This window comes from Aulonocara stuartgranti (assembly GCF_965226115.1).
Source record: "Aulonocara stuartgranti genome assembly, chromosome: 9".
In the NCBI taxonomy this organism is placed as follows: domain Eukaryota; kingdom Metazoa; phylum Chordata; class Actinopteri; order Cichliformes; family Cichlidae; genus Aulonocara; species Aulonocara stuartgranti.
Window position 1 is genome coordinate 9,917,414 of NC_138960.1, and position 12,057 is coordinate 9,929,470.

The following is a 12,057-nucleotide window of genomic DNA, read 5'->3' on the forward strand; positions in this document are numbered from 1 at the left end:
TTACAAAGATCCTCTAAACAAAAAATCCTCGCCTGCAGAGAGCAAAATCTCTTAAATAAATGGGGGTAAGCGTAAGCTGAAGCCATCTGATGTTTATGTTCATGAATATAACACACTGAAACATTTTGTCTTTGTTTTTATTGTTTATTAAAATACTTTTAAATGTCTAGTTTTAGTTTAAGAACCATCTAGTCCAGCAGGTGGCGGTAATGCGCCTTAAAGCTCTAACCGCCAAAGAAAAACCCCAAAGAAGAAGAAGCCGCGAAGTTCCCGCTTCATTGCGTTTGTGTTTTAGTTTATTTTTCTTCCTCATCTAAAGTGAAGCACTAAGGTAACTTTGATCTGAGTTCAGTCAATCTTGAATTTAGCTCCTGAGTGAAGTTTTCTGTTGCTCTCCTCGGTCTCTGTTGTCAGTTATTTGTGAACCAGTTGAAAGAAAAAGCCTCTACATCAAGTCAAGCTGCTATAAACTAATTTACAAGAAAATATTAACAAATGCTAATGAAACACAGAGAAGAAAACAGTGTTATTATTAGAAGAAAGCTTTTAAATTAGCTAAGTGTAATCAGAGTTTCTATTATTTTATTAGTCTGTTACTAAGCGCTAGTTAGCATCTCTGTCACTGTGTGGCACCTGCATAGTTTTTGAATGCAGCGTGCTATCCAAGCTAGCTAGCTAGCTAGCTAACGCCAGCCATCATCAATATAAGGTCACTTCCAGCGCCAAAAAATCCAAATATGTTGGCGGTAAAAGTGCTATAATGAAATCAATTTAAAAGAAAGGTAAAAAATAAATGTATTCCAGACTAAAACACAGCTGCCTTTGTCTTATCAGCAAAGTTGTGTCAGCCCACAGGGCATGTGATTGTAAAAACTGGCCTCACTCTGAGAGGCCTGTTGTTAGAATCATTTCAAAGATAATTAGATAAATTCTGATCAGTATTCAGTAAATGAGCCTGATTAACTGTTAGCAAAATAATAATGATAGGCCAGAGATACCAGAGATTCATTTTTAAAACAAATACAGCCTCGAACCCCAAGAGGGGATCTGTGTTTTAAAAGTACTGCAGAGTTTTTAAAATAGAATAGAATAGTCTTTTATTGTCTTTGTACATATTCAACTAAATTGTGGGTGCTCCACACCAACCGTGCATGGAAAACAATATAAACAGTAAGACAGTAAGAATAAATTAGAGGACAGGTTGCAGAATGCTTGAAAGTAGTGCAATGGACTTGATATAAGTAGAGAATCGGAGTGTGACTGAGTGATGAGGGTTACTCAGATCATGGCTCAGATTTCTACACCCACTCAGATAGGATAATCTTCCACGGCACACCTGATCAGTTCTCACGGCACACGTATATATGCCGCGGCACAGTGGTTGGGAAACACTGTACTCGTTTATGCAGGTCCATCGATTGTTCTGTTTTTGTTCTTTGCCAGGGCTTTTTTTAAAGAGGAATTGCTCTCCTGGTACTGGTGTGCCATACTGCTGAATTTAGTATCGGTGCTCAAACCTTTTGTGTATGTTTTAAACAAGTTGCTCACCCAGGGAAGCTAAAATTTGTTGTTTGTGCTCTCAGATGAACATATGAGACACTTTGACTCTTCAGTGCAGTGTGGAGCCTAACAAAGTTCTGTTTTGTGTCCCAGCTGATCAGCAGGAGGAGAAGAGTCTGACGGAGCAGCAGGGGAACATTTACGCTACTTGGACTCAGCTCAGCCACTGCAGAGAAAACAATGAGTTCGACAAAGAAGGTGACAGATACTAGTGTTAAGAAATACTCCATTAACCCTTTAAGGCCTATTGGAGCAGGAATGCTCCGTTTTGCGTAACAATTTTAAAATCCCGGTAGAACTGCACTTAAGCTAACACAATTATTTTATTTAGGAATAGTTGTACTTACATCTTATGCCATCAGCTTGCCCTAGGTCACGTTTCCTTCCACATATGTATTTGCAGAAATTGCATAAAAAGCACTTGCAGCAAAAAAACATAATATACCAGAAACACGCTTTGCTGTTCATAGCACTTCCTATGTTGGAATAGATGCCAGCGCGAACTATCACATGTCCAACTTTACCTGCCAAAACCTGCCTTCAGCGACACCTATACTGGTGTTTTTAAAAGTCATGTTTGACTTTATTCTTTTCTGTATTGTTTCTGGGATGCTTAGAACTCAAACTGCACTGTTGGTAATAGTTTATTTTGATGCACATGCTGTTTGTTTGCAAATTTGCATTATAATATTTATTTTTGTTTTTCCTCAAAAATGCTCAAAAACAAATTTCCTGTGGTTGGAAACAATGTGCAACTTTTTTAAATTTACAGTTTTGAGGGATACAATTTTCTAACTACAAATATGTGTAAAAAACAAAACAAAAACAATTTAAATTTTTTTGTATTTTATTGCAGTTTTTTTGCACTTTATGTAGTTACTATGGACTTAATGCATAGATATTATTAACATTTGGGATATAATGGTCATATTGATGTATAGCAACTTGAAATGCTCCCCAAAATGGCATTAAGGCAGGGCTCTAGACTAACTTTTTGCCGGTACGCCTAACTTTAAAAAGTTAGGTGTACCAGCACAAAAGTTAGGCGCACGCAAATTTTATAATAATTTATATAATATAATGTGTTTTTCTGGATACACTGTGCTTTTTCAGCATTCAAAGATTGATGACACCGTGTCAGAGCACTGGCTATGAATTTCAGAAGGATCAGGCCTTAACTTAACAGAAAAGTTAGCAATAGTTCTTTTCCTATTACAGCTACATCCACTTCTGTCGTGCCTAGGCTGCTCACTAGGGCTGGGTATCATCACTGATTTCTATAATCCATTCGATTCCGGTTTTCAAAGTCCCGATTCGATTCAACTTAGCCTCAGACAGTCAGAAATATTATAATTCTGATCATTTATCAGTACTGACTTCTTCAGAATTGTGAACATCACAGCAGATGCCTTTGTGTGAAAGTAACTGAGAATAAAACACAGAAAAACATGAAGGAGATTTTCCTTGTCTGGCTTTTTATAGCAGATAACCTTCAAAATATTCTACAATGTTCTGCATATAAAGTTTAAATTTCTTCAGTATTGAACAACAGAAAAAATAGGCTTTCTTGTCCGAGGTCATTTAAGTGAAAAAAAGAATAGAAAAAGACAGCAGCCACAGCGCCGTAAACAGCGGTAGACTGGTGGGTAATAAGCGAATGAATAATACAGAAAACAGAGATTGGAGACGGGAAACTGTTCTTGAAGTACAGAGAGAGAGAGAGAGAGCTAGCTGTGCATGAAGTGTGATTTTAATAGTCGTGGAAGCAAAACAGCAAAATTCATGACGACATTGATCAAATGTGAAGCGCAGTTTGCTGCTTCTTTTGCTGCTGGCTCAGTGAATTTTGGTTGGAGAGAGACAAAACCTGCAGCTCAGAATCAGCGCAAAAAGACGTAATCACAGCGTGGACCGGACGCATCAGGATCGCTAAGCTGAGAAAGCCGAGAAAGACAAAGCTGATTCTGATGCGTTGGCTCTGTGTTTACGTCTTTGTGTGGAGTCCGTGTACCTGCTCTCATTTGCTGTTTGGTTGTTGTTGAAATGGTTTTGTGAGCTTTAATCTGAGAATCTGGCGTTTCTGGCAAAACACAGTTATATTTAAAAGTCGATTCAGGATTTAATGAATTGATATCGCTTTATTCAAGCTACTCACCTCCCACTTCCACCTGCACTTTCAACTGGACCACGGCCAATCAGAGAGGTCCCGCCCCTTACTATCTCTGATTGGTTTAGTCCACGATAGGGGCATAATGTGTGTCTGTTGTTGACCACAGGGAAGGTTGCAGATTTTTTATTTTTTATTTTTTTGCTACCCGAACATTTGGTCGCACAGGTGCAAGCAAATATATTTTTTAGTCGCACCACTGAAAAATTTGGTCGCATTTGCGACCAAATTGGTCGCACTCTAGAGCCCTGCATTAAGGGCATGTAAAAATTAGAGATGGACCGATCCGATATCACGTATCGTATCGGTTCGATACTGACGTAAATTACTGGATCTGATATCGGAGAGAAATAAAAAATGTAATCCGATCCATTAAATTTCAAAAAAGCACCTCACAAAACTTGCGACATGGCGTAACTCGGCTCATAACCGTAGCACGTCGGAGCAGTGTGCTCACGTGATAGAGCGGCTGTGTGTATTTGTAGCCTCGCTACCAATCCGGCATTTCATCTCCGAGGAAGTTATCCCAGAGAGAAGTAAAGCAAGTGTGTAAGTTCGTCTCTGAATGTTTGTAAAGCATTCCTGCGATGGAACATATATGGAGCGACTGCCTCTTCTCTCCCCCTCCCCCTCCTGCTGCTACTTCAGTCATGAAATCATGATCAGCTGATCGGCTTTTCTGTCGCGAGTCCGTCTCTCTTGTTTGTTTATTGCCCACTTCACGCCAGAAAGAGGAAACCAGCAGCTGAACAACAGCAGCACGTTTAACCTTGATAAGCTGTTGTTACAATTTATTTAATATTACTTTCTACACCAGGATCCTTTTCTAGCTGACGGCTGGTAACTGTGCAGGGGCGGATCTAGCAAAGTTTAGCCAGGGTGGCCGATAGGGCATTAACAGGGAAAAGGGGGCACAAAGACATCCTTTTCTTTCTTATTCTCATTTAAAATGTCTAGATTTTAATAAATAATTATCTGAATCTTACACCCAAAGTTTTAATCAGATGTAAAATGTATAGAAGTCCATGACTGTATATAGTAACTAAGCCTAATATACCCTAGTAAGCTTTACTACTTTTTCCTTTGGGAAGGTACCATCTGTGCAGTCTGCAATTCTGTTGAAGAAAGATGTTGAATCTATTTAATTATTCTTGAAAAATAATTGATTTCTGTGAATCTTTTTTCACACTGCATCAAATTAAAGTTGATTATGTTGATTAAGCATCATGAAGTGGAGGGTGGGTGATTCCCTATCTATTTTTTTTTTTTGCTGGGAGTTTTAGAGCCCTATTATTTAGGTTACTTACTCCTTAAAATACCAGAATAGGGAGGATGGAGTAGGATTAAGTGTATTAGATTGATCACTATTACTGAACTATGAAATATTTGGGTGCTGTGTATTTTTTGCATACAGGTATAACAGAATAGCTTTAGTGTTTTGTTTTTTAACTTGAGTATGAACTTATACAAAAACAGCAAGATATTAAAAAAAAAACAGTTCTGTTGATTAAAAAATACAGATTCATATCGGTATTGGCAGATATCCAAATTTATGGTATCGGACATAAAAAAGTGGTATCGTGCCATCTCTAGTAAAAATATAAACATAAGCTCTTGGTTCTATGGTAGGTCTTAAAGGGGTAAAAGATGAAGTACTGATATATATTTTATGCAAAACTAACTGAACCTTGTGCTATATTAATGTAATGTAATATTCATGTAATAATACAATGCCTACATTGTAGAGGGTGACTTTGCCTCTAAAGAGGAAAATGGGCAGGGAAGAGGTTAAAGTGGGATTCAGCAGGATTCAACCCTAAAATCAGCTGTAGTGGCTCAGTGTGGGGAAAAGAGTCACAGCTCACAATCATTTCTATTGAGAGCTCCAGTCGATGTTCTTAATGTACAGGCTGTGATCAGCTGACCTGCTGCTCTCTGTGGATGTACACAACTGAATTCAACCAGATGTCTGCAGATGTTTCATGAGTTGTCCTGGCTGATTTCCATCCTCTACACCAGGGGTGTCAAACTCAACTGCACAGGGAGCAAAACTCAAGGCACACTTTAGGTCGCGGGCCAAACAAGATAAACATTTATTGAACACACTAAAACCATGTTTTTTAAACAGAAATATGAATAAAAACAGACAGGAATTTTATTCCAGAATAAATAAACTTAAAAAATCAACTTTAACTTTAAATGTTTTGATCTTCATAAAAATATATCCTGTCAAAATTATGCAAGTTAGAAATATGAACATGCTGCAAAAACCCCAGAAAAAATAAATGAAAACATACACAAGGTTGGAGCTGCATGTAGACGGAGCTGGGGCATTGCTGCAGGAATGGAACTAATAAACTGTGCAGGCCATTCAGTGTCGTACTTTGCCTTGAGTGTACCATTACACTGCAGCTCCATCTGAATCTGCACAGGTGCAGTTTCCACGTAAAGAAGAAGCTTGAAATTCTCTTTTTGTGCTTCACAGTCACCAAAGCGCCGCGAACTCAGTGCGCTCAGTTTATCAGCAAAGTGCGCCGACTTGGTTCAACATTACTTGGCAACAGGGAAAGTGAGACAGGTTGCACTGGTGCATTTGTGACAGCTTCACTTGAAATGCCTTCACTGCATCATACATGCCATGTCCATTGTTAAATCTCCCAATTCTTTTGATCTTTGGGCTGAAGGAAGGACAATACTCGGTGTATAAATGCTCAATCAACAATCTTTTATTCCATACAATTCAACACTTTTGAGCATAAACTGTTACATATGATTTATTATTATCGAATAAATTATACAATTATAGAAATATATAATAGGAAACAAACAGGAAATATAAAAAAGTACAGACCTGGTAAACATTTATTACTATTCTGAGTGTGTTAGCATTAATATTTGTGTACAAGCAGGAGGGATGGGCATGATTTTAGAGTGTTTGAACAATGATTAATTATCTTTAACAGCAGGTTGGATGTAATGTGTTACTACTACCAGTAGGTGGGGATAAGAGACCTTTAAGGTGTTTGGTGCCACACTCCACCTTCAGGTTTAAAACTAATGTTAATGGAGGGAGTTTGAAGCTTCAGTTTGTTTAATGACTGCATTTCACTCACTGCCTCTGTTTGTATCTCTGTCACTGCAGGACCAACGTGGACCGAGAAGTCAGCGCTCTCAGGAGGCCGACAAACCTCACAGAAGAAAGAGAGAGAAAAAAAACACCTGTGACGAGTGTGGGAAGGATTTTACCTGGAAGTTTAAACTAAAACAACATCAGCTCATCCACACTGGAGAGAGACCGTTCAGCTGTGACTTGTGTGGAAAGTCGTTTTCCTGGAAGAATTCCCTGAAAAGACACCAAGTCGTCCACAGTGGAGTTAAAGCTTACAGCTGTGATCAGTGTGGCAGAGCTTTTATTCACAGTAGCCACTTACAGAGACATCTAGTTACCCACTCTGGAATTAAGGCATACAGCTGTGACATCTGTGGAAAAACATTCAGCCAGCTAGGGTACCGAAATATACACCTACGCATTCACACCGGAGAAGATGTGTACTGGTGTGATCAGTGTGGCAAATACTTTACAACAGACGCACACTTACAAAGCCACATGTTTACCCACACTGAGGAGAGACCTTATCAATGTGACCTGTGTGAGAAGACTTTTAAAACTCCACAGTACCTGAGAAAACACCAACAGATCCACACCAGAAAGAGACTCTACAAGTGCAGTTACTGTGAGGTTTGTATTTTTATTTTATTCTTGTAAGTTCAGTCTGACTGTTTGGAACAAGTCTGCTCATTAAATTGTGTTAGCATGTTAGCACTTCTGCTGCACCGAAGAGTAGCTCTGAGCCATTACTCAGGTTTTCATTTCATTTAAGTGTAAGTCAGATGTTACTGTAATATTAAATAAGTATTGCTGTAGTATTATGGTGGTAGTATTGTAGTTATTGTAGCCCAGTAAACTGAGTGTGTTAATCGAAACAGTAAAATGTAATTGGACGTCTGCAGAGATGCTCTTTATTTCAGGCGACTTTCAGGATAAAAGTGTTGAAGGACTGACTTACACTGTCTTTGTGTCTTTGTTTAGAAGCAGAGCGACACAGATGGATCCACTTCTCAACCCTGTCATCGCTGTGGTGGTGGGAAAGACTTTCGTTGTGACATCTGTGGAAAAACTTTCAGTCACCAAGCCAGCCTAAAAATACATCAACGTAAACACACTGGAGACAAACTGAAATACTGCAAAGAATGTGGGAGAAGCTTCCCCACATCAAGTGACTTAAAACAACATGAACTCTTTCACAGTGGGGTCAAAAAGCACCTCTGTGATCAGTGTGGGTCATCCTTCACCACTGCAGGTCACCTTAAAACACACAAACGAGTCCACACAGGAGAGAAACCATACAAGTGCAGACACTGTGACAAAAGCTTCTCACATTCAGGTAGTCGTAACGAGCATGAACGTACACACATGGAAGGAAACTACAGCTGTGAGCAGTGTGACAAGAGCTTCAGTAATCTCAGTTCATACTCTGCACACAAACGATCCCACGTTACTAATAAACTGTTTCACTGTTACCACTGTGCCAAAACATTCACTTCATTATCTGCTCTGTGCAAACATCAGCGCGATCACGCAGGGCTGAAACCGTTCCCATCACAGGACGACATCGAATCTGAAGAGAGAGAAACATCCTCTTCTGGTTTCAGAGTCCAACTTAAAACCCTGGAGATCAGGCTCCACAGAGCTCAGGTCAGGCTCCACAGAGCTCAGGTCGGCTCTCCTTAAGTTTAAGTTAAAATTCTAATGAGGCTATGAATCAAACTGTTCCTATAGTTCAATGTTAATCAGTGTGTGAATGGGTGGATGACTGGATATGTAAAGCGCTTTGGGGTCCTTAGGGACTAGTAAAGCGCTATATAAATACAGGCCATTTACCATTTATTTACCATTTATAAATTGTTCTTCTGTAGTGTTTGTGTTCAGTCGTTACCTTTTTTTTCAGTGGTTGGATTAAAAATCAGTTTCAGTTGAAGTTTTTATTGAATGTATTTTGTTAAATAAAGTTAAAAAAATGTTAAATAAAGAATTGTTTGAACGACAAAGATTTTGAGCCATGATGTCATTTCCTGTATTTCAGAGTAAAGACTGAAGTGACGAATGGAAACATGTTTACAGTCATGGAATAAACACTGATGGGTCATCTGTAGGAAGTACTATTGCTGACCTGACAGACTCGACCTTGTTTACAAAGAAAGAAAGGAACTGATGACACGTGTCAGCAGAGGCTTTCAGGGTTGTTTAGAGTAGAGCTGATAGTCTTAAAGAGAACATGGCGATTATGACAATTTAACACAATGATCTGAGAAAAATATCTGTTTCTCTCATTTTCACCGTATTCTGATCAAATTTCCAACATTCTTTTAACATGACCGGTACCGGTCCGTGAGTCGTTTGGTACCGGGCCGCGAGAGTTGAGGCTCAGGTGTGAAATGTATGGTTTTCAGGGTTTTTATCGGTTTTCAGTGTTATTTTGTTAGTGTTTTTATCGTTAACTCGGTTTTCCTGGGTCTTTTCACGTGTGTTATGAATAAATCTTCTTTTTTTCGGTATCGGTACTAGTTTTATTTTGTTGAATTTATCCGCAACACCTTAAAGGCCGGTCCGTGAAAATATTGTTGGGCATAAACCGGTCCGTGGCGCAAAAAAGGTTGGGGACCGCTGCTGTAAAGTATAAAAAAAAACTCCTCCCCCTGCTACGCCTCAGTAATCTAATGTATTCATCAATTGTTCTCTTAATTATTCAAAGTTGGTTCAACTTATCATGTTCTGGGTTCTATCCTTTATGTATTTAATCTTCAATTTTATTTATTTGTGTAAGCGATATTTTTGACAACCTTTAACACACTTAAAGAGCCGCTTTCACCGTCTTCCCTCCAGCTGTTTCCTGTTGCTCGCTCTCTTCTTCTCTTATCTGATCATCTCGAGCACGTCTTGTACAACACTGTTACTTTTGCAGGCACACATTCAGTTACAAGCTCAACCACATTTTGCCCTATATACAGTGGGGCAAAAAAGTATTTAGTCAGCCACCGATTGTGCAAGTTCCCCCACCTAAAATGATGACAGAGGTCAGTAATTTGCACCAGAGGTACACTTCAACTGTGAGAGACAGAATGTGAAAAAAAAAATCCATGAATCCACATGGTAGGATTTGTAAAGAATTTATTCGTAAATCAGGGTGGAAAATAAGTATTTGGTCACCTCAAACATGGAAAATCTCTGGCTCTCACAGACCTGCAACGTCTTCTGTAAGAAGCTTTTCTGTCCCCCACTCGTTACCTGTATGAATGGCACCTGTTTGAACTCATCATCTGTATAAAAGACACCTGTCCACAGCCTCAAACAGTCAGACTCCAAACTCCGCCATGGCCAAGACCAAAGAGCTTTCGAAGGACACCAGGAAAAGTATTGTAGACCTGCACCAGACTGGGAAGAGTGAATCTACAATAGGCAAGCAGCTTGGTGTGAAAAAATCAACTGTGGGAGCAATCATCAGAAAATGGAAGACATACAAGACCACTGATAATCTCCCTCGATCTGGGGCTCCACGCAAGATCTCATCCCGTGGGGTCAAAATGATCATGAGAACGGTGAGCAAAGATCCCAGAACCACACGGGGGGACCTGGTGAATGACCTGCAGAGAGCTGGGACCAAAGTAACAAAGGTCACCATCAGTAACACACTACAACGGCAGGGAATCAAATCCCGCAGTGCCAGACGTGTTCCGCTGCTGAAGCCAGTGCATGTCCAGGCCCGTCTGAAGTTTGCCAGAGAGCACATGGATGATACAGCAGAGGATTGGGAGAATGTCATGTGGTCAGATGAAACCAAAGTAGAACTTTTTGGTATAAACTCCACTCGTCGTGTTTGGAGGAAGAAGAATACTGAGTTGCATCCCAAGAACACCATACCTACTGTGAAGCATGGGGGTGGAAACATCATGCTATGGGGCTGTTTTTCTGCCAAGGGGACAGGACGACTGATCCGTGTTAAGGACAGAATGAATGGGGCCATGTATCGTGAGATTTTGAGCCAAAACCTCCTTCCATCAGTGAGAACTTTGAAGATGAAACGAGGCTGGGTCTTCCAACATGACAATGATCCAAAACACACCGCACGGGCAACAAAGGAGTGGCTCCGTAAGAAGCATTTGAAAGTCCTGGAGTGGCCTAGCCAGTCTCCAGACCTCAACCCCATAGAAAATCTGTGGCGGGAGTTGAAAGTCCGTGTTGCTCGGCGACAGCCCCAAAACATCACTGCTCTCGAGAAGATCTGCATGGAGGAATGGGCCAAAATACCAGCTACTGTGTGTGCAAACCTGGTAAAGACCTATAGTAAACGTTTGACCTCTGTTATTGCCAACAAAGGTTATGTTACAAAGTATTGAGTTGTATTTTTCTTATTGACCAAATACTTATTTTCCACCCTGATTTACGAATAAATTCTTTACAAATCCTACCATGTGGATTCATGGATTTTTTTTTCACATTCTGTCTCTCACAGTTGAAGTGTACCTCTGGTGCAAATTACTGACCTCTGTCATCATTTTAGGTGGGGGAACTTGCACAATCGGTGGCTGACTAAATACTTTTTTGCCCCACTGTAGGTGTCTCACTCTCCATATGTTTCCTGTCGACTTATTCATGGCATGAATATCTTTAACACCTTCTGCATCACTACTTGCTAAGCAAAGACAAAGCAAAATGTTTCACCTCTACCCTAGAAATAAATCTACGTAATATCTGTGACCATAAGCGTGCATGCATTGACCTTTTACTGCACTCTAAGTCACCTTTCACAACAGATCATCTCTTCATGAGCACTTTTTCAGTATGTGTAAGAAAGTGTGCATTATAACCGCTTATTCTACTAAAAGATCAAAGAGAAAACAAACATTTTCAACGTCACTTCCTCTGCCTCCGATATCGGTCATCCTACCTTTTCGACAGATTTAAAAGCCTCTAAGCCCAGGTTTGCCCACCTTGCTGTTCAATTGACCGTTCTCTGTCCAGGACAGCGGCCCGATTTCTAAGTCTTATGTTAATTTATAAGCGCTTCCCGCAGCTTAACAGGAAGCTCCACTTAACCGGCGTCTAAGTATCCCACTTTTTTTTTAAACAATGTCTTTTTTATTAAGAGGTTTCCTTTTGTACACATAAACATCAACATATATATTATACATATAGACAGAAAGAAAAGAGAAGGATTACAGATGATCTGTACATTAAGGGGTTTTTTTTTTTTTTGTGTCCCGTTTGGATC

General features: G+C 39.8%; 1 protein-coding gene across 1 annotated transcript; it reads left to right on the forward strand.

Moving 5' to 3' along the window:
* Window positions 1-214: 214 nt before the first annotated feature.
* LOC309714581 (uncharacterized protein) lies at window positions 215-8,519 on the forward strand (the record flags this gene model as incomplete). Its single annotated transcript, XM_082547132.1, has 4 exons — window positions 215-331; window positions 1,654-1,758; window positions 6,870-7,466; window positions 7,818-8,519. Exons 2-4 carry the CDS (start codon window positions 1,741-1,743, stop codon window positions 8,517-8,519), a joined length of 1,317 nt encoding a protein of 438 aa, XP_082403258.1. The 5' UTR covers window positions 215-331; window positions 1,654-1,740.
* Between the last annotated feature and the right edge of the window lie 3,538 nt (window positions 8,520-12,057).